Source organism: Chelonoidis abingdonii, chromosome 24 (genome assembly GCF_003597395.2).
Source record: "Chelonoidis abingdonii isolate Lonesome George chromosome 24, CheloAbing_2.0, whole genome shotgun sequence".
NCBI classification, from domain to species: domain Eukaryota; kingdom Metazoa; phylum Chordata; order Testudines; family Testudinidae; genus Chelonoidis; species Chelonoidis abingdonii.
Window position 1 is genome coordinate 10,262,988 of NC_133792.1, and position 27,499 is coordinate 10,290,486.

The window sequence follows — 27,499 nt, forward strand, 5'->3', positions numbered from 1 at the left end:
AACAGCAAAATCCTCCTGTCACAGCAGCCAGTGTCTACACTGACATGCATATATGCGGTGCAGTGTCACAGCACTAGCTGTTGTGCCTGCTATAATGTTTCCAGTATGGACAACTTGAACTCTCTCTCTCTTCTCCCTCTCTCTCGCATGCACGTTTTAATCTCCAAAGTGATCATTGGATTCTGCACCGCCAGAGGCAAAACTAGATACACTCATGAGAACAAAACTTTCTGGGAGTTTAATAACGATGTGTGATGAGTAACCTGAGCTAGTATGAAGGATGGAAACAATCCACAGGCGGAGAAAGAAAGAAGCCAGACATGGATGTGGCGGGGTGGATTCCAGCTCCGGTGCGTGTGTCTATCTATCCTTCATTCTGTGAGATTCTCGGGTCAGGGATCAACCCTTGTATGTCCATGATGGATCTAATCATTGCCACATCACAGGCTGTGTCTTGTGTCCTATGGGCAAAGAGTTGGTGGGTCTCAGTCCAGGTTCAAGGGTTGGGCTTCACATAACATAAAACTTCTCACCATGACTAGCATCTCATTGGCCAGCCTGAGCAGAAAGGCTTGGCCAGATCTCTCAGGGAGCCATGGCAGCAGCTGGTCCTGTGCATCCAGCCTAACCTTTGAGACCTCGGCTGCTGAGGAACAATTTTAGCTTTTGCCACAGTGCGTAGATCCTTCAGTGCCAGTGGAAGATCGGACACAGCAGAGTCATCTCCCCTCCCCATCCCATCCTGATGTGCCTCTCCTATCCCTCCACCAAAGGGAAGCCCCTAATGCAGGGGAAAATATTCTGCTGGCCATTTCTGAGAGTGGAGGTGGGGAAGGAAGGTGCAGTAGTGCTCTTCCTCTTGCACAGGGCAGCTTAGACTCCGAGCTGTCTGACACCTCACCAGTTAACTAACATCTGCTTAATGTAGCTTTAATCCCCTACTGGGACTTAGCCCCGCTGTGCCTTGCAGGTAGTCGAGAGGTGACATTACACCAAAACTGTTTGTTTCAGCCTAAATCATATGCTGTTTGGTCTTCATCAGTTCAGGTTTCACTTTATCTCCCTTGTTTTGATTACAGATGTTTACCAATCCCCCAATATGATTTCCTGTGAAATTGCAGGGTAATGCATCTGCTTGGTAGATCTCTCTGTGGTACCGTGGTGGGTAGTGGATAATACATTTCTAGGCATTGCATAGAACTGCTCCAAGCAATATGGCATTTTGAGGAACTAAATGGAGTGAGAGAAAGCTTGGTACATGGAAGGAGTTGGGTGGGGGGGAGATGAAGAAAAATTAAGTAAATACTAGCAAAAATAATCCATTGTGGGAATTGCCCTGATTCTCTGCCTGATGAATTACTAGACACTAATCACATTCTACTCCAGACCTTCTCTGGTGTTTAATAGAACGAGTTACTATTGCTTAAACCAAATGGCTTTATATGTAATATGGATCGGTGTAGTTAGGGACCCATGGCTGTGCAGTGCAACACAAAATTGTACACAAGACATCAGCTCTGGCCCCCAGAACCCATCACAAGCTGCAGGTCATGTCAGGCAGACACTTTAACGAAATGGAAAATAAACAGATAGCAAAAAGCAAGAGGATTTGATTGTTTTGCGAAGGATTCGGTCTCTTGTAGAATTAGCACTGTCCATCGTTCATAGCTAAAAATAATGACTTGTTTCTCAAGGTCTCAAGCCAGCTTCAGAAGGCATGTGGAGTGATAGTTAGAACTACACTGGAAATAGGAATTTGTAGATTCCTAGATTTTCAGCTAGAAGGGGGCTATTACGATCATCTAGTCTGACCTGCTGCAGCACACAGGCGATAGACATTCACCAGCAATTCCGGCTGATCTAAAGTTGTGGGTTCTATCTCCTGCTGTGACACTGATTCTCTCTGAACCAGGTGAGTCACTCCTTTTTTCTGAGTGGATTCTGAGCATTATACATATTCGATTTCAGCCAGTGGAAGCAGTGTGACTTGGCACTCCTGGAAAATCAGAGTCCTTGATTCCCATTTTGCAATGCAAGTGATCTAAAAGTTAAGTGCACTAAAATAAGGGTTTAGGTGCTATTAAAGATGGATTTTGTGCCTAACTTTAGGCGTCCCTAGGATGAAAACATGCTGGCTAGTACCCTTCTGTGCTTTTAGTTTTCCAGCTATAAACATCCGATCCGTTTAACTTAGCTGCTGGCATGTGGGGGTTTCAGAGGCTTAACATAGGTCTTGGAGAGCCGTCAGACACAGGTGTGGTAGGATGGGCAGAAGCACTTTGTTCTGGAAACTAGGACTGAAGAACTGTCTCCCTGTACAGCGGTTGCTACTGTATTTTAGTACCATTGCTCATGTGAAGGAAACATTTGTGCTTCTTAAGACACTGAACTTCCTCTGTATAATCTTCGGGGCAATCACCTAGGCGCTGATTCTCATTATGCTAAGCGTCTTTATGCTGCCACAGGAGTGGAAGGGACTTAGGTAACGTGAAAATTACATGTACTCTTATAACACAGAAGATGATGAGAATCAGTCCTTAAGCTCTCTCTGCTCCAGTTCCTAACTTCAAAAATATTTCTTTCTTCCACTTTGTCTGTCTGTGTTTGTTTAGGTGCTGTTTCTACAGGGGTAGTGGGTCTGTCCCCCTGGTATGTGTAATGTGGCAGCGCTGCACAAGGAGACTTCTCAAACAACACAACGGGAGTCATAGTTAATGCACCTCCCTGAGAGGTGGTAGCTAGGTGGGCAGAAGAATTATTCTGTTGACCTAGTGCTGTCTCCGCTGGGGGTTCAGTCTCCTTAATTACGTCGCTCAAGGGCATGAGTTTTTCATATCCCTGAGTGACGTAACTATGCCGATGTAAGTTCCCGGTGTGGACTGGCCCTTATTCAGACAAGCCTGCAGATGGAAACTGAGGTCCATACAGAGCTCGCTGGTCACATGGTAGTGGCTCTTCCTACTAAATTTCAGGAAAAGAAGTTAAGAAAAATAAATTAAATCTGTTCTCTACCATTGCTGCCCCACAGAAGCAAAAGTTGTAGTTGCCCAAGGGACATTATGTGATTGAACTGAGGGAGAGCTGTTGTGGGAACATAGCACTGAAAGGGACCTTCTGGGTCACTGAGTCCAGGCCCCTCTCATCACAGGCAACCCAGTCACATAATCTCAATCACAAATTTATCAAGCAACATTTTACAGCTAGTTTGGTTTTTTGCCCCCACTACTCCTGTTGGGAGGCAGTTCCCAAGCCTCCCTCCTCTGATGGTTAGAAACCTTCTGATGTCCAGCCTAAAGTTATTTATAGCCAGTTTATGCCTATTTGCTCTGGTGCCAGCATTGTCCTTGAGCTTAAATAGCTGTTCTCCCTCTCCGGTGTTTACCCCGCAAGGCATTTGTAGAGAGCAATCAGATCCCAGAGCAATCAGATCCCATTGCAGCCTTGTCTTTCTAGGCTATGCAATCCAAGCTCTTCTAGGGCGCATCTATACTAGAAATGCTGCAGCAGCACAAGTGCAGCTGGGCCACTGTAGTCTTGTAGTGTGGACACTTACTGCAACAATGGAAGGAGTTCTTCCACCGCTGGAATAAATCCGCAGCTCCGAGAGGAGGCAGCTGGGCCAACAGAAGAATTTTTCTGTCAACCTAGCACTGTCTGTGCTTGGGCTTTTCTTCCCACAGCCCTGAGCAATGCACACTTCTACCCCGATATAACATGAATTCGGATATAACACAGTAAAGCAGCGCTCCGGGGGGGCGGGGCTGCGCACTCCGACGGATCAAAGCAAGCTTGATATAACGCAGTTTCACCTATAACGCAGTAAGATTTTTTGGCTCCCAAAGACAGCGTTATATCGGGGTAGAGGTGTAGTTAAATTGACCTAACGTTGTCGTGCAGACCAGCCCTAAGGCCTTGTCCCCACTAAAAAGTTAAGATGACCCAGCTACGTTGCTATGGCGTGTGAAAAACCTGCACCTGTCCCCTGCGCAACGGAGTTAAACTGACCTAACCCCCCACAAAGACAGCAATAGACCAATGGAAGAATTCTTCCATCAGCCTAGCTATCACCTCTCAGAGAGATGGACTAACTACAGCAATGGAAGAACCCCTCCCGTCGGCTTAGGTAGCATCTACACTGACATGCTGCTGCAGCTGTGCCCAGGGCCGGGTCCAGGCACCAGCCTAGCAAGCAGGTGCTTGGGGCGGCCAACAGAGAAGGGCAGCACGTCTGGCTCTTTGGCAGCGAGTTCCTCACTCCCTCTCGGAGCGAAGGACCTGCCGCCAAATTGCTGCCGAAGTCTGAAGCGGCGGCGGCAGAGCTGATCGCGATTGCGGCTTTTTTTTTTTCTTTTTCTTCTTTTTGCTGCTTGGGGCGGCACAAACTCTGGAGCCAGCACTGGCTGTGCCACTGTAGTGTTTCAAGCGTAGACAAGCCCTAAGCCTCCTCTCAGAAGACAAGCTCTTCATCCCCCTGACCATCCTCATAGCCCTTCTCTGCACCAGCTGCAGGCAGGCAGAGGTTGAGAGTTGTTCCAAGCACGAGGCTGCATCCCTGACCATCTTGGCTAATAGCCATTGATAGACCTATCCTCCCTGAACTTTAGTGAGTTATTTTCTTATACTTTGGCCATCACAACATCCCTATCACATGCCTGCCACCACTCTGGCAATGAGTTTCACAGATTAATTGCACGTTGTGTGAAGAAATATTTCTCCTTATTGGTACAAAACCTGTGGCCCATTAATTTCATCGGGTGATTCTTGGTTTTCGTATTGAGAGAAAGGGTAAGTAACATCCTCTATTCACTTTCTCCAGGCCATTAAAGATTTTAGAGCTGGCTATCTATCATACATGCCTTGGCCGTCTCTTTTTCAAGCTGAACAGCCCTAATCATTTTAGTTTCTCTTCATATGGAAACCGTTGCATGCCCTTGATCATCTTTGCTTCCTTTCTCTGAACATTTTCCAGTTCCTCTGTATCCTCTTTGAGATCGGGCCACCAGAACTGGACACCATATTTAAGGTGTGGGTGCGCCATGGATTATGTAGTGCAGTGGTTCTCAGACTGTGGGTCGGGACCCCAAAGTGGGTTGTGACCGCATTCTAATAGGGTCACCAGGGCTGGCGTTAGACTTGCTGGGGCTCAGGTTACAGGCCTTCTGCCTGGGGCTTCGGTGCCCCCGCCCAGGCGACGGGGCTTGGGTGGGTTCAAGCTTTGTGTCCCTCCCCACACCCCAGGGGGGTATAGTGACATTATGATATTTTCTGTCTTAATTTTCTATCCCTAAACACTACCATAAGGCATGTCATAAATAGATAGCTAAGGTTAATGTTTCTTTTACCTGTAAAGGGTAACAAAGGGAACCAAACACCTGACCAGAGGACCAATCAGAAAACCGATTTTTTCAAAGCTCAGGAGGGAATGTTTGGGTGTGGGTCTTTTGTCTGTTCTCAGGCTCTGAGAGGGATCTTTCTATCATTCAAGCTTCTAATCTTCTGTTTCCTAGTTGTAATACAGGTATAAGACAATATAGGTTTTTATATGTTTTTGTATTTACATGTGTGTAGTTGCTGGAATGTTTTAAATTGTATTCTTTTTTTGAATAAGGTTGTTTATCTCATTTTTTCTCTTAAGCAATTGACCCTGTATTGTCACCTGATTACAGAGAGACTTAGTTTATGTATATTTTTCTTTCTTTTTATATAAAGCTTTCTTTTTAAGACCTGTTTGAGTTTTCTCTGGTAGGCTAAGGGAAAGGGAAATTCTCTTTGTGTTAGATTTACGAAGGTGAATCTGTGCAGCCTCAGGGGAAGAAGGAGGGGATGGTGGGGGGGGGGGAAGGTGAATTGTCTCTCTGTTTTAAAAGTCAAGGAGTTTAAGTACATTCGTCTAGGATAACCAGGGAGGGGAGCCAGGGATGAGGTAAAGAGGAGACAAGGGGAGGAGGTTGTTTTCCCTTTGGTGTGAGACTCAGGGCATCTGAGTCTTGGGTCCCCGCGAAGGGATGGGAAGACCAGAGGGAGCAAGCCCTGAATCCTTGGCTGGTGGCACGATAATCAGATCTAAGCTAGTAATTAAGCTTAAGGGTTCATGCTAGCTCCTCATTTTATGAACGCTAAGGTTCAAATCTGAGTAGAAGCTACGACATGGTGGCAGCGATATCATAGATCTAACGCTGGTAATTAAGCTTAGAGAGATTTGCTAGACACCCACATTTGGACGCTAAGGTTAAGAATTGGGATTTATACTTAACGATAATGGTGGGAGCATTGGGATAAAGATAAGAATCCAGAAGCCAGTAGGAAATTTATTTTCTTTTTCGTCTGCAGGTAGCTTTAAGTAAGAGAGAAAGGGTTTGGTTTTAAAAGGAGCCAGAGAGAAATTTTTTTTTCTGTTCTCTCTTCTGCTCAGTTGGCTTGCATTTTAAGCAAGAAACCATTAGTTTTGCTCAGTATGGCTTGCATTTTTAGCAAGGAACCATTACAGGTGATAAAGGTCTTTTGTTAAACAATAGAATTCCAGCTGTGAGTAAAGTACCCAGCAGAACACACATGCAAATAAAGTGGTTTTAACTAGTTATTTGCATATGAAGGTTAGCTAGAAAGAGAAAAAAACACTGTTGCTGGGCAGACCCCAGGAAACAACAGAGAGCCAGCAGTGCAAAGTACACGATAGAGACACCAGAGGGCACCCCAACACAAGAAAGCAGGAACCATGACTACCAAGGATGCCCTGAAACAAGAAAGAGCAAAACTGGATGCAGAGGTACAAATCAAAGAAGCAGATCACCGGCGACAACTGGAAAAAAGAGACAAAGAGGTTGAGTGTAAACAAAAAGAAGAACAAATCAAACTGGCAGCCTACAAAAGGGAACAAGCAGCCAAAGAGGCAGCTCACCAAAGAAAACAACAAGAAGATGATGCAGCCCACAGAAGACAGATAGAACTCCAGAGGGCCCCGCCCAAGCGACGGGGCTTGGGTGGGTTCAAGCTTTGTGTCCCTCCCCACACCCCAGGGGGTTATAGTGACATTATGATATTTTCTGTCTTAATTTTCTATCCCTAAACACTACCACTAAAGACAGTGTGGGAGGGGTGATGGAGGGAGAAGAAGAAGAAAAGCCCTTTCATGACAAAGTAGGTTTTGAATTGTGCTATCTGGCAGCTGTACTGAATATTTGCATCACTTCAGTGCCCCTCCCTGGACCCCGTTGTATTCGTATATTTCTCATGACGCCGGTGGGATATCTGTTCAGTCCGCTTCCTGCAATGAAGAGGCTGCTTGAAGGAGAATGAAAGCAGGACTTCCTAGGTGTTCGTACAGCTGAGCAGAGTGGGAAGCCTGATTCTGGCTGGGGCCTGTGGAGGCTGGTATAATGTGTGTCCGTTATTATTAATAATAACAATGATAGAAGCAGTCATCCCTCATTTCTGGGGTAAACCGCTGAGTGAGGGGGAGCTGCAGAGTCCAATAACAAAGCATGTTTTAAAAGCTTGTCATTAAAAGAGCCAGAGAAAACAAAAGAGCATTACAAATAAGAGTGTTACAAATATGTTCACTTTTGAAGAGGTTTCTTATTTATTAAATTGGCTCAGTAAATATATAAACAACATCTGTGTGGAGGTTTTTTGTTTTTGTTGTTGTTGTTTGTTTTTAGTTAGTTTTTTTTTTACCCTCCTTGACTCTGAGGCATCAGCGACAATGCGAACAGCAGTCAGACTCAGGCAAAACCCAAACCGTTTCTTGAGCCATTCCAGGGTTGGTCTCCATGGCACTGGGTTTGCTAAAGCTGGTTGCAAACTGCTTTTAAATGGCCTAAAATGCTGCTGTCACTTTTCTTGGGGTGGAGTTAACTCAGTCGCAAGAGGCTGAGAATTTTGTAGGTTTAAAAAAAATAAAAAGGACATTTATACGAATGACAAAAAGACTCAGAGTTACAATAGTAAGAATTAAAAACAACAACAACAAAGAATAGAACAAACCCCAAGAGCTTTGGAAGGGATATAAACCCTCATGCTTCAGGGCACTGGCCACCTTCTAATGCTTGGGGTCAGGAAGAAAATTTCTCCAGGTGCAGGTTATTCCATAATTATCTACTGCAGGGTTTCTTGTCTCTTCCTTGGAAGCAACTGATGCTGACCAAAACTTGGATGGTGTGGGGATGGTTCTCAAGGAGTTTTGTATTTCCAATTTGCTTTCATTCTGGTTCAGGATTTTGTTCTGATTCAATTTCATTCCCAGGCAGGGATCCAGGGGCTGGCAGGGCTCCCTAGCAAAGAGGGGGATCCTAGCTTCAGAGACCTGGCTTCAGCTGGGGTTCTCAGGGACTGCCAGGCTCCCTGCTGTGGCAAGTGCTCGACCCTGGAACACCATCAGGTTTCCAATGAAAACCTGTCTGTGTTCCGGCAAACGTTTTGTCAAATCTGCCATAGAGCTGGCAAAACATTTTGCTTCAGCAAATGAGCATTTTCAGACAAAACCATTTCTCAGCAGCTCTACTCAGAGCCAGGATACTGGGCGACAAGGATCTCGGGTCTGGCCCAGCTGGACAATTCACAGGTGGCTTTCAGCATGTTTTCTTTTTAACTAACATCATCCGATCACCCTGAATGACACCACCGTGTACCACCCTAAATAATTCCTATCCTGCCTTGGCGTTTACACCCTTCAAAGTGCTTTCACAATGGTAGGTCCGTACTCAGTCATCCCTTAGCCAAGCTAGAAATAGCTGGCTCTTTTCATCTGCTCTGATAAATTAAATTGAGAAGTGAGGAAGAATTCCAAGGAGCAGCCGGGACCCTGTCAAGGGAGATTACAAGCCCAGGGCTGGAACGCGTTCTTGTTTGTCTTTCTGCAAAGGCCTCTCCTGTTCTGTGTTTTTTTGGGAAATAGTGCCCACAAACGGTTCCTTTAAAGACTTGGGGCTCCCCTCCCCCACTCCCTGTGGAAACAAGGAGCCCACCAGGGTGATAAGCGCCATCGGCCCATGCAACAGAGCTGTTATCTCTGGCGATGACACAGCCACCGTGACATGCCAAGTAATGAATCAGCCTCTTTTCAGAAATGAATACGTTGGTGATGCAATGATCTATTTGCTTCATCACGCTAAGCCGTCCATTCATCACCGGCACCGGCTGTCAGGGACTCAGGGCCACTTTGATTGGTGCCAGCTGCTGCCATTATCGACAGAGCAATAGCCTTTGAAGGTAGCTCCCTGCGGCTCAAGGCTGCCATTGATGAAAGGGGCTGACAAAGGAATTGCTCTGCACTAGCCATTCTCTCTTCCAGGAGCGGCAGCAGCAAATGGTTTCTTACAGGAAAAGCATCTCCCTCAGCAACCTCTTCCACCCTGATGCATGGAATGTCCCGAAGCCAAACCTCTCCCACGGGGGCCTATCAGACAGATCTTCTATATAGAGGGGTGCAGGGGACTTGATTTCCCGTCTCCACCCGTTGTGACTCCATGTTGCATAGAGCGATCATGAAATTGCGGGATACTGCAGGTCCTCTAATCAGCCACGTCCTTCCCATCCATCACTGGCGTGCACTATCCAGTAACCCCAGTTGCCTGGCCAGCCTTGTTTCCTGAAGGTTCATCAAACAAGTAGGTGATGCCAAGATGAATGGTTCACTCAGGCAGAACGGGGAAATGCAGAACAGCATGAGTGAACTTGAAGAAAGAGAGAGAGAAAGACTCTTCAGGTGGCGCTGGGAAGAAGCTCAAAACCCATTCTATGCTGTGCAAGAGTGCGCCAAGAAAAGCCAGCTCAAGAGTAGATCCTGGAATCAGTTCTGTGTGGGTCAATAGATAAGGCACTGGACTGGGACTCAGGAGACCTATGCTCTATTCTTGCCTCTGCCACTGACCGGCTGGGTGACCTTGGGCACATCACTTCTCCTCTCTATGCCTCATTTCCCCTCTCACCTTCAGTCTGTCTTGTCTATATAGTCTGTAAGCTCCTTGGGACAGGGACTGTCTCTTACTATGTGTGCACAGGAGGGCCCGGATCGCTGTCAGGACCTCTTGGCAGTACCATGATCCCAGTAAAAAGGCAAACCCAAGGAATCTAACATGGCAACAGGCAGCATTTTTCCAGGCTCTGCTGGCAGTGGAACACCAGTCACGTATAATAATTGTCACCAATATAGCATTCGCTCTTTTGCACAGATCTCACAGCATTTTATCAAGGTGGATATTACAATCCTCCTATTATAGATGGATAAACTAAGGCAGAAAGAGGCGAAGGGTGTGTTTTCCCCCCAAAAAAGTGCCCTAAGCCACTGAAAAGCCCTAATCCCATTGACTTTCAATTTCAGCTAGTTTCCAAAGTGCCCAAGTCACTTTTGAAAATGGATCTCAGGCACTGCAACGCTGAGTGCAGCGTCCCCTAAATAACTTTTAAAAATCTGATCCTTGGGTGCTTTGGAAAATGTTCCCCAAAAGACCTAGTTTGAAGGTCACCCAACAGGACAGCAGCAGAGCCCGAGAGAGTTTGTGGCTTCAGCCAGCACATGCTCCTGCAGCGCTCACCTTTTCAGCTGGATATGTTCGGAGATGGCGGACAGAGCTCCCTCTCTGTCATGCCGTCAAACGGAAGAAGCATGTGCAGTAGTGAGAGAAGAGGGGAAAAAACCCTGTTGATTTGCCAAACAATTCAGAGAGCAAAGGGGCTCACTTGGGAGCAGAATGAAGATGAATCGACAGCGAGTTCAAGAAAATTCATTCTTCCGCTGAAGACTTGCCTCTCCATCAGGGGACCTCAAAGGCTTGTCAAGCAAAAGCAAGGCTTTTATTTGTATCTATGGTTGCCATAACGATAGAGATGTAAGTCATGTCAGCTGGCAGCTGAGGCTCTGCTTCTGTGATTTATAGCTGCTCAGGCTAAATTAGAAACTTTTCTTTGGAATCAGCGACAAAGCTGGAGTGCATGAAATCCCCACTTTGGAGAGGGGAGAACATCAAATATATATATATAAATAATGGAGCACAGACAATTGGCAGGTGTGAAAGGAAAAGGAGATCAAAAGCTTCAACACAGACCACATGGGCACCAGAAGTTGCAAGAATCCTTTACCTATTTACACACCCAGGTGTCTAACCTCAGATCCCACAGGGACCATTTAAGGATAAAAGGAGAGTTCAAGCTCTATGGCCCATTCAATCCAAAGCTAATTACAGTTGGTTTGTGATGTGGATGATTGCTCAGTAAATTCTGGGCTAGGACAATCCGCTCATTCCACACAAGCTGCCAAATAGCATTTGATGTACTGACCTTGAGGCACTAGAGCTGGACTGGATTTGAACTGATAACAGAGGCGAATGGTTCTCCCTTTCTCAGTCTCCTTAGCCATGCAGTCTCTGTTCACCTATGCCAATGCTCACTGCAGCTGACCACTTTCTAGGTCATAATTACTCCACTTTCCGCTACTCCTGTTGATCTGTCAGCACTATTTACATATGTCAAACTGGCCGGGCATATTTAGTGGGGTTCTGCAGGGGTCTGTTTTGGGTGCAGTACTATTCAATATTTTTTTTATTAATCACTTGGATAACAGAGTGGAAAAGTGGATGATACCAAGCACTTTGGAGGACGAGATTAGAATTCAAAATGACCTCCGCAAATTGGAGAATTGGTCTACAATCAACCAGGTGAATTTCAATAAAGCCAAATGCAAAGTACTACACCTAGAAAGGAAAAAGCAAACACACAACCATGAGATGGGGAATAATTGACTAGGTGGGAGCACTGCTGAAAAGGCTCTAGAGATTTGTGGGTCACAGACTGAATATGAGTCAACAATGGGATGCAGTTGCAAAACAGGCTAATACCATTCTGGGGTACATAATAGGTGTGTTCTATTGGAAGACGGTACTGGGGGGACCACCGCTGGAATACTGTGTCTAGTTATGGCCATCACACTTTAGGAAAGATGCAGGAAAATTGGAGAGTTCAGAGGAAAAACAACAGAAGTGATAAACAGCCGGACCCAAAAACCTGGGCTTGCTCAGTCTTGAGAAAAGGCTGAGGGGGACCTGCTAACAGTCTTCAAATATGCTGTGGGTTGGTATAAAGAGGACCGAGATTAACAGTTCTCCATGTCCACTGAAGGTAGGAAAAGAAGCAATGGGCTTAATCTCTAGGAAGGGAGATTTAGGTTAGATATTGTGAGAATCTTTTTCCTAATAGTGATAGTTCAATAGTAGAATAGGCTTCCTAGGGAGGCTGTGAAATCCCCATTATTAGAGATTTGTAAGAACAGTTTAGACAAACATCTGTCAGGAATGGTCCTGCCTCAGTGCAGGGGCTAGGCTAGATGACCTCTCAAGGTCCCTTTCAGCCCTATGTTTCTATAATTCTATATACACCCTGCTGCCTCAGTACTCCACCTTTTTACCAACCATAGACCTGATCAAACTACAGCTGGGAGATTCAGGGGAGAAATTACATTGGGTGTGCAAGGCTTGCCAGGTACATAATGAACTGATAACATTCATGGTGCTGTGCAATACAGAAAGCTATAAAAAGTCCTGTCCCAATAGAGCTTGCTGGCACATATCGAGACGACAGTGCACTCTGGGAGACATGGAGGGGGGCAATAAGGGTTTGAATATTATGAACTTGCTACTTGTGGGAAATGTGGGATCAGCACGAGGAGAGATGTGGGTTTGCAAGCCAGGGCTGGGAGGTCAGTTCATTCACAGGGAGTAACATGGGGAAAAGCACAGAGATGGGGGAGAGCAGGAAATGAACAGGTGTCCTAAGAATGGGAGAAAAATACTGATTGATGGAGGAGAGGAAGCTGGGAGAGTCCATCAAGCCTAATACTCTGCTTCTAGCACAGCCAATGCCAGATGCTTCAGAGCAAGGTGAGCAGCCCCATAATGCACCGGGTCAAATGCCCAATAACAAAGATTCCAATTCGTATATGGCCATGCAATGACATGAGATTGATATCTACATCGTGCAATGGATCATACTGTGTGGCTGTCCCTGATGAATTATATATGCAAGTATATTAATTATACATTCAAGTTTCATTAGCCATAAAAGAAGGCATGTGCCTAATTTATGGTGCACAAAATTAAAATAATACACCATTGTAAACGATGCATGCAAAGTTATATCCCAGCTCATCTCAGGGAGAAAATGTAACATGGGGAACAATCCTGCATTGCCAAAGAGAGGGGACTAAACGGACTTATAGTCCTTTCCCTCTCTAACTTCTATGATAACAGCTTCTCTAATAAGTCACGACTTGAAACTCATTGAGCTCTCTAGGACCTTTCACCCCACCTGCAGCTAACAGCTGGGACATGCAGCTGACTCTCTTGTCGAGCTATTTAGCAGAGCAGCGAGCGAGTACAGCTTTCCCTCTGCACGCCAGCAGGAAGCTGGAGCCAGCACTTCATTGAAGAGCCACTGAAAGGCAGATCTCCATCTATTCTCAACACACTCTCCGATGTCTTCATAAAAACACAAGGCCACACTCAGACCTTTACCCTCAGAGTTGTAAAGACTTCATGTGCTTTTTCATAACTAGCTTCCCTGCAATTTCCCTCCATTAAACTCTTAGAAACGTGTGACCCCCGAGACAAAGGGGACAGACTAATAAAAGGTCTGAAGGAATGTGGCACACTTGTTACCAAGGACATAAAAGAAATACATGACTGCATTACCGCCACCGTATTACAGTACAGCAAATGGGAACCTCTCCAAGCACCAAGACACAGCTGCATTACAGCTAATGCATTTCAGCACAGAACAGGAGAAGCCCTGGTGCTGAGATGGGACCATGTATTCCAGCCCAATAAATGAGCTACTGCAATCCAGAGACACGCCTGCATTACTACCTCATATTATAGCTCTGCAGTGGGAAGTTCCAAGGGTAAAGACCCAGCTGCAGTATGGTTACTATATTACAATAAAATGCACAGGAGTCTCCAATGCCAGGTTGTATATTCCAGGTCAGGACTGGGGATTTACAGCCCTGACAGGCAAATTCAGTAGCTCCCCTCCCGGACTCTCTCTCTGAGGCTACGTCTCTAGACTTAGAGGCAGGGGGTTTAATTCTCAACTTTGCGCAGAACGTCCGCACGCAGTTCCACTGAGCCAGCATGCTAAGAAGAGTACAGGCGAGTCTCATCTTACCGCTGGGGTTACGTCCGCTGTCACGCGCATAAAAGCAAAACGCGTAATATTCAAAATTACGTGAGTGTAATGGGGTGGAATTGCCACACTGCAGGTACAGTATTTAAATTATTATTTTTCTCTCTTTTTTTCTCTCTTTTTGTTTTGTTTTCCTGACCGCGCAAGCTGAATCTGCACTGTTAAATGCATGTAAGATGAACTCGCCTGTAGTGTACCAGGTAGCAAGACAAGGTACCCCACTACACCAATGGGTCTGCAATGGGCTTTACTCAGGCAGCTGGCCTGTCACCGCCGCTCACACCACTGCCCGTGCTACACTACTATTTTAGTAAAAAGAACAGGAGTACTTGAGGCACCTTAGAGACTAACAAATTTATTTGAGCATAAGCTTTCATGGGCACAGTCACTCATGGATGCCATGCAGTGAAAAATAAGTAGGAAGCTATTACAACACACACACACACAATCCACAGCACCATGAAACAATGGAGTGTTATCATACACATCTGTAACCACCCATTGTTTATGTTCTCCTGTAATTGTGACAAAGCTCTCCCTCCTCATACCTGGGTGGATCCTGCGCTTATTTGGCAGATTTGCTCCACCTCATGATCTTCCAACACAGTCTGGGGTCAACCTCCTCCTTGTGTCTGATCAGAGTTGGAGAGGTTTGAGGAGAACCAGGCTCCACCTCTCTGCTCCGGTTCCATGCCAGGGCCATATGGATTTGCAGCTGTCTATAGTGCCCTTGTAACAGTCTGGCATGACCAGCTACAACCCTGCTACTTCCCCATGGCCTCCCCAAACACCTTCTTTATCCTCACCCACCAGACCTTCCTCCTGGTGTTCTGATAATGCTTGTACTCCTTATCCTCCAGCAGCAACAAGACCTCTCACTCTCAGTCGCCTTGTGCATCTTGCTCCAGACTCCTCACAACGCACTCCCTCCTCTTGGCTCCCCACTCCTGACTGGAGTGAGCTCCCTTTTTAAACCCCAGGTGCCCTGAGTTAGCCTGCTTGATATCGGCTGCAGGTGTTCTAAATCAGCCTGTCTGCCTCATTGGTTCAGCAGGCTTCCTGACTACTCTAGTGCGAGCCCCTGCTCTGGCATTCAGGGAACAAAAACGCTCATCCAGTGACCAGTATATTTGCCCTCTACCAGACTCCTGTACCCCACTGGCCTGGGTCTGCCACAGTACATATATACATATATATCTTCCTACTGTATTTTCCACTGCATGCATCCAATGAAGTGGACTGCAGCCCACAAAAGTTTATGCTGAAATAAATTTGTTAGTCTATAAGGTGCCACAAGTCCTCCTGCTCTTTTTGCGGACACAGACTAACACAGCTGCTACTCTGAAACCTACTATTTTTAGTGTGCTAGCTCTGAGTACTAGCACAAGTCTTCACGAGTTGGGAATCACGCCCCCCTAGCTCCAAGCGTAGACATGCCCCGAGTGTGTCCCAGTCCACAAGGACAAAGTGAAGGAACTGGGAAAATAGATTTGATTATTTCCCCAACAGCTAAGCTTTCAAAGCAGCTTTCTTATTACAAGAGAGCACTTGAGAACCTCCAGTGCTGAGATAGGACAGCATCAAACCTTCTTAACAGCAGATATAACTACATCACCTATTCTTAGCATTGCAGCAAACCTCCAGCACTGGAACGGGATGGCACTGCATCCATCACTGCATTAGAGAACCTGTAACACCAAGCTATGCGTGCATCACCTTGGCTGTCATCCATCATGGGATACCCAGAGCTGACAGCCTGATCCCTGTTTGAGCAATGTGTAAGTTCTAATGCAGAGATAATAGATCATTTTTTTCGGTTTCCACTGTATCTGTGAAAACTTCCATAATTCAACATCAAATATTTATTATTACGTTTATTAAAGTTTTAATAATTTAGCACCTTCTGCATGACAGAGTCAGGCTCAGTGAACTATTCTCCCTTTATTTTACCTGGGTCACTCCAATATTTATATCCACAATTCTAGATTCAAGTTTCATTTACCAGAGAGCAAGTGACATTCTCGGCACCTGAAGCTTCCCTCCACACTCACCCCCATCTGTTGCTCTTTCACCCCCTCAGCAGCGGCAAGTAATCCCAGGAATCGCCCATAGGGATCAATGTTTGAAGAGATTTATTGCAGCCAAGAGAAAACTGAGCTTAATAGACTGTTTTTATTAAAATAGCTTGGACTAAAATTGGAGGTGGCAAGAGACAATATTCTCCTGGCTAGATGGGCTGGAAGATAATAAAAAATGCACAAGCATGTTAAATCTTCCCAGCGCCTTTCACCCCAGCACCACAAAGTGCTTGATACAAAGTGAGCAACTCACAACAGGCTTGCAAGGAAGGAGTATATTATTTTGCAGGAAAAGTGAGCCCAGCAACTAAAGCATAAAATGGGGAGTTAGAAGTTCTTGGGCTGGCACCCTGGCTCTGCCATAGACTTCTTGCGTGACCTTGGGCATGACATGAACCTCCAGGCACATGCATTGCCCAGTCTGTGAAGTGGGGTGAATGCCTGCCTACCTACCTCAAAGAAAGCTTTGGGGTGGATTAATACTTGTGTCTAAAGCAATTTGAGCTCCACAGATAGAAGACATGGTAGAAACAGCAAGTCTGTTGTTTTGCATTGGGGGTGGGGAGGGGAGGAATAGGTACAATAGCTGTCCCAGGCCACACAAGAAGTCAGGGCAGAATATTCTCAGGAAGGGTAACAGCTTACAATGTAAGGAGAAAGCCAGCATATGAGGGGCAGAGGTAAGTGGGGGACATAACTTGACTTTACATTTTTACATGAATGAACAGCAGCTCTCCCTGACACACAGTTAGCAATGGCTACATCATGGGTAGATGCCTTGTAGGTGTCATTGTCAAAGTAGTTCTTCAGAAGGGATTTGAAGGGGAGGCTGGTGTCTTCACAGTCAAGGTAAGGGAGGGTATTCTATATGCAGACTCAGAGACTTAAAGGCTAGAAGGGAAGAAGGGACCATCACGATCATCTAGTCTGACCTCCTGCACATCGCAGGCCACAGAACCTCACCCACCCACTCCTGTAATAGATCCTTAATTTCTGGGCTGAGTTACTGAAGTCCTCAAATCACGGTTTAAAGATGTCAAGTTACAGAGAATCCACCATTTACACTAGTTTAAACCAGCAAGTGACCCGTGTCCCATGCTACAGAGGAAGGCAAAAAAAAAATCCCAACCCTAGGGTCTCTGCCAGCCTGACCTGGTTATGGCGATCAGTTAGACCCCAAGCATGTGGGTGAGACTTACCAGCCAGATACCTGGGAAGCAAAGGGAAAGAAGGAGTGAAGAAGACTATTGGAGAAATGGGCTAGCTGGCAGAGAGGAAAGGGCAGGGGCATTGTGATAAAATTATGGAACCCAGGAGTACTGACTCCCAGTTGGTTGCTCAGCACATTAGACAACATTGCTCTCCTAAGGTTGGGTTTGTGCCTAGCTTGTGGGTGAAGGAAGAGAGGACGCACATCTGATCATCACCCTTGTTGAGTGAGTGGATGGATGGATGTTGGAAGACAGAATTGCAAGATCGAGGAGGATATGTGGGGTAAAGAAGTGAGGTCACACGTTCATGAGGAAAATCTTTCCAGGATAAAAGAGCCTGAGGTCTCAGTAGAACCAGACTAGCTTATTCTTAATCATGGATTGATTTGGGAGACTCATGGTGGTTGAGGGTAGAGGTATAAGAAGGGGAGCTCACACTTCCATATCTAGGAGGGTAGCATAGCTAAACCTTCATCCACGAGGTGGAGTGAGAAATGCCCTGCACCCGGGTTAACATCGTTCAGCTGACAGCCATCACAGCTCCATCAGGGGCAGTCTCTGAGGCCCTGTCCGATACTTGATTTTCCCTCTGACACACAGTGAATAAGTGACTTGCCCAAGATAACACTTATAACCACAGAACACTTCTGCTTTCCAGCCCACACTCAGTACACTTCTCCTTCACCCAGCAGAGGTGCCCTTACATCCAGCTGCTGACCTAGACCAGTATCAACCAACCAAAGTCTGGGAAACAGAGTGAGCCATGCCAAGGAAGCCAAACAAAATCCACCAAGTTTACAAAGAAGTATAGGAGAAAAATGCATAAAAATAAGATAAGGTAAGGTGGACTCTATTCACTAGGAACCAGCTTTGACCCATTCTGGGCTCCACAGTCAAGTGTTGGAGGCTGCATGCATGCCTGAGTTTGAGTACATCTGCCCACCCTTCATCTCCACCTGGAGCCAGTGCCTAATGCTTTAATACCCAGGAGAACTCCTGGCATTTCTATGAGCATTTCTGAAAGATGAATAATCCATTTGCCAAGTCAAGCAAGCAGCCTCTCCTGTCCACTCCCTGCCTTGCAAAGATCATTCCTCACTTGTGTTTGTCACAGTCATATAAGAGCATGTGATTCTCGCTAGCCACTCGAGCTCCTGACATCCCTGACCCCTTATTCTTATTTAGCTTGCAACTGGTGAATGCTTTGATGTAAGATATGCCAGCATAAGCCAGGTTTCAACTGGTGTAAGAGAATCCATCCAGCATCTGCATCAGTCTAGCTGCATGGATTAAAAACACACGTTTAGTTAAAAACTGAACAATTCTGTGTGTAGGCCAGCCCTAAGCTCAGAAGAATTATACAACCTTGTACAGTGTCCTTGTAGGCCTCCTCTCACTATGCATATCACCTACAATGAAGGCGGCTCTCTACTGACTCAAGCATGTAGAGAGATTTTTGGAGAAGACACGGGCACAGAAAACACATTTTCCCTCAAGAAACTGACTCGTGTGCAGGATTGCAAATTGCCGGGTGAACACTCAAGAGCAAAACAGGTTCATTACCATTGCCTACCCACACACCATGCTGGGAAAAATCCCTTTTGAAGTATTCAAAGCTGCACTCAGCCCAAGAGACAGTCCCGTCTGGAGATGGGAAGATAACTCACCAGAGGGGTACTGCATCTTGGCTTCTTACAAGGAGGCTTTGAGAGTCATCTCTGCAAGACAGTTCGGTCCCCTACCTGATGTCTGCCGGGTCTTCCGTCACTAGAACATCTGTCTTGCAGCTGGCAAGAGGATTGATGGAAAGCTCCACAGGTGGAACCACAAAGCTCTTACTGACTGGTAGCCAGAGGCCCTGACCCAAACTATACGTGGACCTGAGAGAGGGGCAAGAATGTATCATAAGCACATGAAATACAAGGCAAGCGCTAGGTCTCTCTTCAGTGTTTGAACATCTGGAGGCTGGTCTGATGGTACAGTGGGGTGGATTATGGAGCCTGTTTGGTATCTTGTTCCAGAAACCCAACGCTGGGGAACGGAGCCAGAACAGGTGAGAGCAGGGAGAAGGGCGGCCTGAGCACAAGTGGGTGAACCGGCCCCTATGAATCTGGAGGACAGAGTGGATCACTGGGAAGCTCACACTTCCTCGGTTGCTTCCTGACCCAGGTGCATTCCAAAGGGGATGGTTACTGGAGCGCGAAACCCTTCCCCCTCCTTAAGGAGTTGAGCAGGTCTTCCAAATTCATTGACTACAAACGGAGCCAGTGCAGCACAGGCAGAAGAACAAGATGGCAGCAGGAGACAGTGACTGCAAAGTCTGCTGGAGTGGTCCCCAAACAGACTCGATGTGCTCTGCCTCCCAACAGACTGACTGACAAGTCATTCAGCTCACCTGAGTATCTTCTCTGGCGCTTGCTCTCCTGTGACCAAGTCGTAGCCCCTTTCGAGCGTTGTGTAGGGCCAAGGACTGAGAGACAGAGAGGGAAAGAGAACACAGCATGTCAAACAGCAAGGAGAAGTAAACACCCAGGGACAAGCTCACCTAGTGATGCCAATGGGTGTGTCTAAAGCCAACTAGAAACATCAGGAATTGATAGACAAGAAAGTGGATCTGGGAGAAAGGTAATGCTCTGTTCTCCCCATCCTGACATTAATGGCTCATAGCACCCATCACAGGGTGCCTGACCCTCTGACGAAGTCAGACTAGCTGTGACAGGCTCTGCTAAAGAGAACAAACCAAGCCAGATCCACCCGTGAGTCATTAATTGCATAGGTGGCCAGGCAGCAGTTAATTAGCTAAGGAACACCCAGGCTTAATAAAGAGTTACGAGGGTTCAGTCAGAAGGTTCCAGAAGCTCTGGAGGAGAAAGACTTCTCAGGGGAACTCCCCAGGAAAGGGGACTGAGGAAAGGTACTCCTGGAGGGAATGTGTTTCAAAAGGCAGGTGCCATCAGTGACAAGTCCCTCCAGAGACCTGGTCCCAGTGAAAGGACCTTACCAGACAGCAGTAGGCAATCCAGATCCAGAGGAAAGTTGCAGTGGCTCAACCTCTGTGGGCCCCCTGAGCCCAGAGAAGGAACCCTTCTCCAGAAGAGGGCCTCGATTCGAGAGGGCCTCACGGGTAAGGAGCCCGGACAGAGAAGGCAAATAGACTCGGTTCGGGCAGACATTTGCCACTCTCCCAGCAAGGACACTGGGCAGAAGGCTTGCTTGCCTGCCACATTCAGCCTTTAGTTAAATGAATTAGATTGTTCTAATTCACTATGTGAAAACCTCACTGAACTCACTAAAAGGCCATTGGGGAAACTGAGGGAGAAACATCACCGTGGACCATCGGGTAGTGTGTGGGGTGACATGCCAGCGTGGACCCACAGGGACACTCTGGGGGTGAGTGCCCATCTTACCAGCACCACTCACCCTTCACTGTGCCCCCAGTCACTGCGCACGCACAGATGCCGATGCACTGGGTCAGGGGCGTAGCCTTCATGACAGCTGCACTCACCTAAAAGGGAAAGGAGAGAGATTCAACCTCTGTCTGCAGAGAATGCATGAGGAGTCACTGTATGCGGCTCTCCCTGTTCATCCACAGCTGTCAGTTCTAGCATTCCTCACCAGATCCCTTCCATCCACGCCCCTCCCTGGATCTGAGAGCCCTTTGGAATCTACTTAGATGCTAGGGTGATAAGCATGGGAGAGAGAGACCCCCTGCAGCATCTCTGGTCTCGACTAGCTGCCCCAAAGAGTGCCCTTCTGTCAGTTCCTGCTTCACCTGGAGCTGCAGCACAATGCAGCTGAGCACATAATAAAAGAGAGGGGGGAGACAGAACAGCTGGTGATGGGGGTTGATCCTGATCATTCTGCAGAAGACACTGCTCATGCAATCAGCAGCACCCGAGGCCCAGCCCTGCAAGGCACTGAGCATCCTCAGCTGACACTGAAGTCACTGGGAACTGAGGGTGCTCAGAACCTTGCAAGCTCACATCTTGCTTCTCCTCCTTGCTACTGGCATGTTTGGGACAGCAGGGACTTGCTGGCTTTCACCAGTGCAGCAGCCAGGTGCTCAAGGTGTGGCTCAAGCCCATGGAGCAGAGGAGAATGAAATACTTCTCCCGATGGGTAAAGTCCCAGTCCCTTAAACAGGCAACACCTCTTCCCAAGGGAAGTCCCATCCCTTGTGACATTCTTGGCCCTTTCAGTCGGTTGCAGCTGAATGCCAATTAGGGTCACAAATCTGTGTGCGAGGGGCTGTTCTCTGACCAGTTCAGTTCACAATAAAGAACAGCATCCCACCCCACAGGTGGAAATGACCTCTAGTCCCCTCCTGATCTGGGCTGGATTTACACTAGGACAAGGTGCCTCTTATCTTATCACCAGCCCCTCCTGGCAAGCAGCCATCCTGAACCATCTCTCCCCCAATCTCCTGGACCATTGCATGTTTCTACTGTAAACTCTTTTGAAGTCCTTCTCTCACTGCAAGGCTTCAGGCCTGTCGTGGACGCACCAATGGAGCCAGCGGTTCTGGTTCTTACCCCGTTTCCACCTCCCACGAAGGGTACATGATGGTAGCAACAGTCTTTTTTGATCCACTGCCCTATTCTGCCTCTCCCTTGTTCTTCCAAGCTCTCTCTGCCTCCTTATCTTGTACTGAAGGTCTCATTCTCTGATTCTCCCCCCCTGGCAGCATTAGTGGAGGCGTCATGATTTTTCCACACCAGAGACCTAACTACACTTGGCCCAGATTGATTCTTTGTTTGGTAGAAATACATATCCTGGAGCGAGAGATGGCGGAATAAAAGATTAATTGGATTTGCACATATAGTCGCTGTTAAAAGCTTTTGTTGATTTCTTTTTCCCCGACCCTGTCCCTTTCGTTTCCCCTTAAGCTCCTGTCTTCACTTGACAGAGCATCAGACTAAGTCTTAAACACAGGCAGAGTGGGGGGAGCAGGGTGGGGGGAATTGTTCAAAGCAAACCCTTCCCTGGAGTTCTCTCTGCCCACATCCCGCTATGGCCAGAATGAGGGAAAGGGGTTGTGGCAGGGTAGGGTGTGGATAACCCAGACAGTTAACACAGACTGACAAAATACCCATGCTTTCTTTGGGCCCTATGAAAGACCTCAAAATCTCTCAGGGGGATTGAAGTAAGCGCTTTATTTGGAGAGGGAAGGAAACAGGGGTTCAGCTCGCAGTTGTGAAGAGAACATTCTGCAAAGGAGGGTGGGGAGGAAGCAGACAGCTAATGATGTGCTAAAATGCAACGGCACCTTCATGAAATATTCACCGCTTTAAACACGTCTAATATTAAAGATTAAACATCCTGGGATTTGTCCTGGTGACTCTAGAGTACTGATTTATGATCTGCCAGAAGCTGCTAAACTCATGATTCATAAGGAGCAGTGGAAGCACCACCTCTCCAAAGGGAAGGGAACTTGGGGCAGAGGGCTGGCTGGATCATCTGCAGGAGTTCAGACACTCAGGCTGAGTGTGCCTGCCCTAGGATGTGGTGGATGGGGTTTTCTTCTCGTATACCATCGATCGAAAAGCAGTTATTTTTTCCAAGACTGCTTAGCATGCAAGTTTTCTCAGTTGCTGTGTGGATCATTAATTCCTGACGCTTATTACATAACAAATATGTGTTCTGCAAATGAGAGGCATCTCAAAGTGCTTGCAAAGCAGAGCTGTGGGGACGCAGGGACGTCGGCCCATTCTCCATCTTCAGCCCCTGCCACCGGAATTACTAGAGCTGTAGGCTGGAGTGTACCCACTGTGGAGTCTTCTATGGATCCATAGGGCTGGAACAGACCTGTATACTAAGGGTTGGCACCAAGGCAGCTGTGGGGGTGTCTTGGATTAAAGGGTTTATTAAAGGGTTTATTTTGTCTTTCAGTTTGATAACTATTTGCAACACTGCAGAAACACTGAGTTTATGGACTCCATTCCCACAATTCCAACAGCTGAAGGTTGTGCTTGAGGGTTTCCCAAAAGGTTTATTTCAGTAAAGTAAAACAGCAAGCGACACCACCAGCTTCCCTTCCCATCCAGATATTAAACTCATTTCAGAGCGCAGAGATGAGAGAGACTAAGGGATGGGAATCAGGCCTCCACTGTCTATCCATCTGGCTTGCTGCCAGGCCTGAGAAGCCATGTGTGTCCAGATTTTCAAAAGAGACGAGCACGCTGGGTGTTAAACGCTCTGTGTCACAACAGTAGGAGCTACCAGCACTAAACTCTTGACAATCTCTAACCTCTCCAGGGTGGAGTTCCAAAGGTAGTTAGGTGCCTAAAGATGTGAACAATACTTAGTGGGATTTGTAAACTGGCCCAACCAGTTAGCTCCTAACTCCCATTGATTCACTAGCTGCATCTTTAGACAACAAAATACCTTTGAAGAACTGACCGTTTGTGACTCAGCTTCTCCATCTGTAAAGCTGAGATAACTCCGTCCTTGCAGGTGTGTTGTGAGCAGAGCTGATCACAGGAGACTGGCGAAAATTTGCTTTAGATTCATTCCCCATGGGGGCAGGGAGTGACCTGCACCTCAACTCTCCCTTCTGAGAAAAACTGTGTTCTTTGCTCTTCAGGTACAAACAAGCTGTTCAGAAAAACTCAGCTGGAGGTGCCAGATTTTGCATAATGAGAAGTCAAGATCATCAGTCAACTCAATAAAATGAACAGGAGTACTTGTGGCACCTTAGAGGCTAACAAATTTATTTGAGCACAGGCTTTCGTGGGCTACTGCCCACTTCACTGGATGCACAGAATGGAACATATAGTAAGGAGATATATATACACATACAGAGAGCATGAAAAGGTGGGAGTTGTCCTACCAAGTCTAAGAGGTTAATTAATTAAGAGAAAAAACTTTTGTAGTGATAATCAATATGGCCCATTACAGACAGTTTGGCAAGAGGTGTGAGGATACTTAACATGGGGAAATAGATTCAATGTGTGTAATGGCTCAGCCATTACCATTCTCTATTCAAGCCTAAACTGATGGTGTCTAATTTGCATATTAATTCAAGTTCAGTAGTTTCTCATTGGAGTCTGTTTTTGAAGCTTTTCTGTTGCAAAATTGCCACCTTTAAGTATGTTACTGAGTGGCCAGAGAGATTGAAGTGTTCTACTGGTTTTTGAATGTTATGATTCCTGATGTCAGATCTGTGTCCATTTATTCTTTGCGTAGAGACTGTCCAGTTTGGCCAATGTACATGGCAGAGGGACATTGCTGGCACATGATGGCATATATCATGTTGGTAGAGGTGCAGGAACCGGACAGTTTCTACGCAAAAGAATAAATCATAACATCAGGAATCATGTCGCACTGCTTTGTTCTCTCCTTCCTGCTACCCTGTGCTGATGCTCAACCCCAGCTATTTCTGAACGGCCACTTGTGGGTTTATATTAGGCGGGAAGGATCAGCCTTGTGTTCTACATGTTCTCTCCTCGTTCCCAGTTGGCAATGCACACCACAGCGCAGGAAAATCAGCAGCTAAGAGGCCCAGGTCCGATGGGTTAAGTTCTCAGAGCCCCTAATCTCAGGCACGGGGATCTGACTGATGTCAGAGATTCCCTGGCCTGAGTAACAGGGATACAGAAAAAGAGGACAGACAAACAGACATGAGCAAGCCCATGACTGGTTCACCCATCCACCGGACTGGAGCAACGCCTGCATAGGGCCAAGGTGGCCAAGCACTTTCCCAGCCTGATGAGCTTACAATCCAAACAGCCAAGAGGAACAAAGGGTAGGAGGGGAAACAGAGGCACAGAGAGATGTGACTTATCCACGGTCACATACCAGGTCAACAGCAAAGAGAGGAGTGGAAGCCAGATCTGATGTCCTCTCACCTGGACCACACTGCCTCTCAAACTGGCAGCGTTGTCCATGGGACCTAGATACAGTGACGGGGGCATTCAGAATCCTTAAAACCCTTTTTTCTGTGCTTAGGCTGCAGCACCTGTGCCCATTCCCCAACCTCAGAAAACTCTACCCCAGACGTCCCGCGCTGCGTGTCAGTGACCATTCTAGGTCACACTGAAGTCTCTCTGCTGACTTCAGCTTGAGGAGATGCCCCTTTGCCTCAGCCAGTATGCCTGGGAAGATTGAAGAGACACATCTGTGAGTACTTTTAATTCCCATGGAAGGTTGGCTCGGGAGGCTTCTGATGGCTCACATGAAAGTGCATCTATGCAAAAAGGAGCCAGCACAGCAGGGTAATAATGAACCACTCTCCCACGGGGACTGAAATCTAGCGCCTCAAGCCCCTGGACACGTCAGACCAGGAGTGTGCTGCAGGGATGGAGCCTGCAGCTCTGGCCCACTTTGTGCAGCTGCAGCAATGACCTCTATTGGCTATTTAGGGAAGCTGAGGGCATGGCAGCTCTCACTGAGGACGGCAGCGCTGGAAAAGTGGAAGAGGATAGTGGCAAGGAGAAAAGTGATACCTTGTCAGGAACAGGCGAGTCTCTGGGAGTGGAGAGAAGCAGTAAAAGGAGATGGTGACCTTCTCATTTAGTGCAAAATAGTCTCTTTTTTCTTTACTGGCAGGAGAGATTTTAGAATTGACAGGGAAGAGCATGTCGGCTGCTGACTCATCTCCCCAGCCCAGGGTGGGTTCATGCCCCAGCCAGAGTCCGTTCAGGCCCTTGCTCTCAGGGCTTCAAGCTTTACTTCTTCCAAATAAAACTGGTAACACAAACTCCACATCAAGTCTGTCCTTCCCCTGAGCCTCCCTCCTCCTGACAGCTCTTTCCAGTTCTCCCTGAGGCCATCTGTCTGGGGGGCCATCCCCTGGCTCCACAGCTGCAACAGAAACCAACCTGCTTGCTGCAACTCTGCCCTCAATCGAGCTCTTTCCGCTTGTATAGGATTCAGGTGCTCATCTGGCAATCACGTGACCACTTGCAAACTACCAGGTCCCAACTGGTTCTCAACATGGTCCTGGCCCCTAAGGAGGCAGAGCACCCTGTTACGATGCCCTAAAAAGAGCTGCATCCATTACAAAGCACACGCTCATGGCAAGGGAGCATAACCCCCACATGTTGTATCAAAAGTTACACACATGCAGGAATAAAAAATCCCATGCCTCAGACTCTAGATCAATGAGACCTGGGATTTGGGGGGGAGGCGTCTCTTTTGGACATTTAAAGTTGCAAAATTATTTTACCCCATCCCTTAAAATCCAGCGACTCTTCTCCTACAAATTTACTCTTAGGTTGCGTGCCCTGGTACAGCTCTTCCAGTTCATCTCCTTTCCCAGAGTAGCCTTCCCAGGAGAGGCTGCCGAGCAGAGATCGGTCAACAATCTTCACTCCGAAAATTCTTCCCCCTCCCACCAACGCAGCAGAGTAATCCTGTTAGCCCTGTTAGGGCGCGCAGCTGATCTACAGTGATGATGCTTTAGGGATTCCTTTAATACCCAAACACACCCAAACAGAAGGCTCCAAAAATCTGTCTTCTTTCCCAGTCATTTTTTTCTCTCGCCGTTCGTCATTTCAAAGCTGGGGACAAAGCAATGTCACTCGGTGTTTTGCACTTCTGATATTTGAGCATCATAGCTGGGCCACTCTTTGCTGATAGCTCCTGTTCCTAGCCTTAGTCTACACTTAAAATTTAGATGGACTATGGGGTAGAAAAATTCACACTCCAGCCACCAAAGTTAAGCCAACCTCACCTCTGGAAGAATTCTTCTGCCGTCCTAGCTACCGCTGCTTGAGAAAGTGGATTAAGTACAGGGGAGGAAATGTCCTTTTATTGATGCAGGAAACACCTACATCAGGGTCTCAAACACGCAGCCTGTGGGCCGCATGTGGACCTCGGAGTTATTTACTGCAGCCCACCAAGCTCCCCTCCCCCACCACCCCCCTCCTCCCCAGCGCTCCGCGTCCCCTCTCCTCTGCCCACCTCCGGGCGCTTCCTGCCACCAAACAGCTGTTTGGCGGTGCTTAGCGTTTTCTAGGAGGGAGGGGGGAGAAGAGGGGAGCCACATGCTCAGGGGAGGAGAAGGAGAAAAGGGGGGCTGGGGCAGGGGTTTGGGGAAGG

At 47.2% G+C, this 27,499-nt stretch overlaps 1 protein-coding gene across 1 annotated transcript in view; it reads right to left on the reverse strand.

The window, feature by feature from the left end:
* Positions 1-27,499, reverse strand: part of ASTN2 (astrotactin 2) — a 660,907-nt gene that overhangs the window by 363,908 nt on the left and 269,500 nt on the right. The window contains exons 8-10 of the mRNA XM_032797631.1: positions 20,879-20,963; positions 19,854-19,928; positions 19,201-19,338 (exon numbers count right to left, since the gene is read on the reverse strand). Coding sequence (XP_032653522.1) covers positions 19,201-19,338; positions 19,854-19,928; positions 20,879-20,963 — 298 coding nt within the window. The remainder of the gene's footprint in view (positions 1-19,200; positions 19,339-19,853; positions 19,929-20,878; positions 20,964-27,499) is intronic.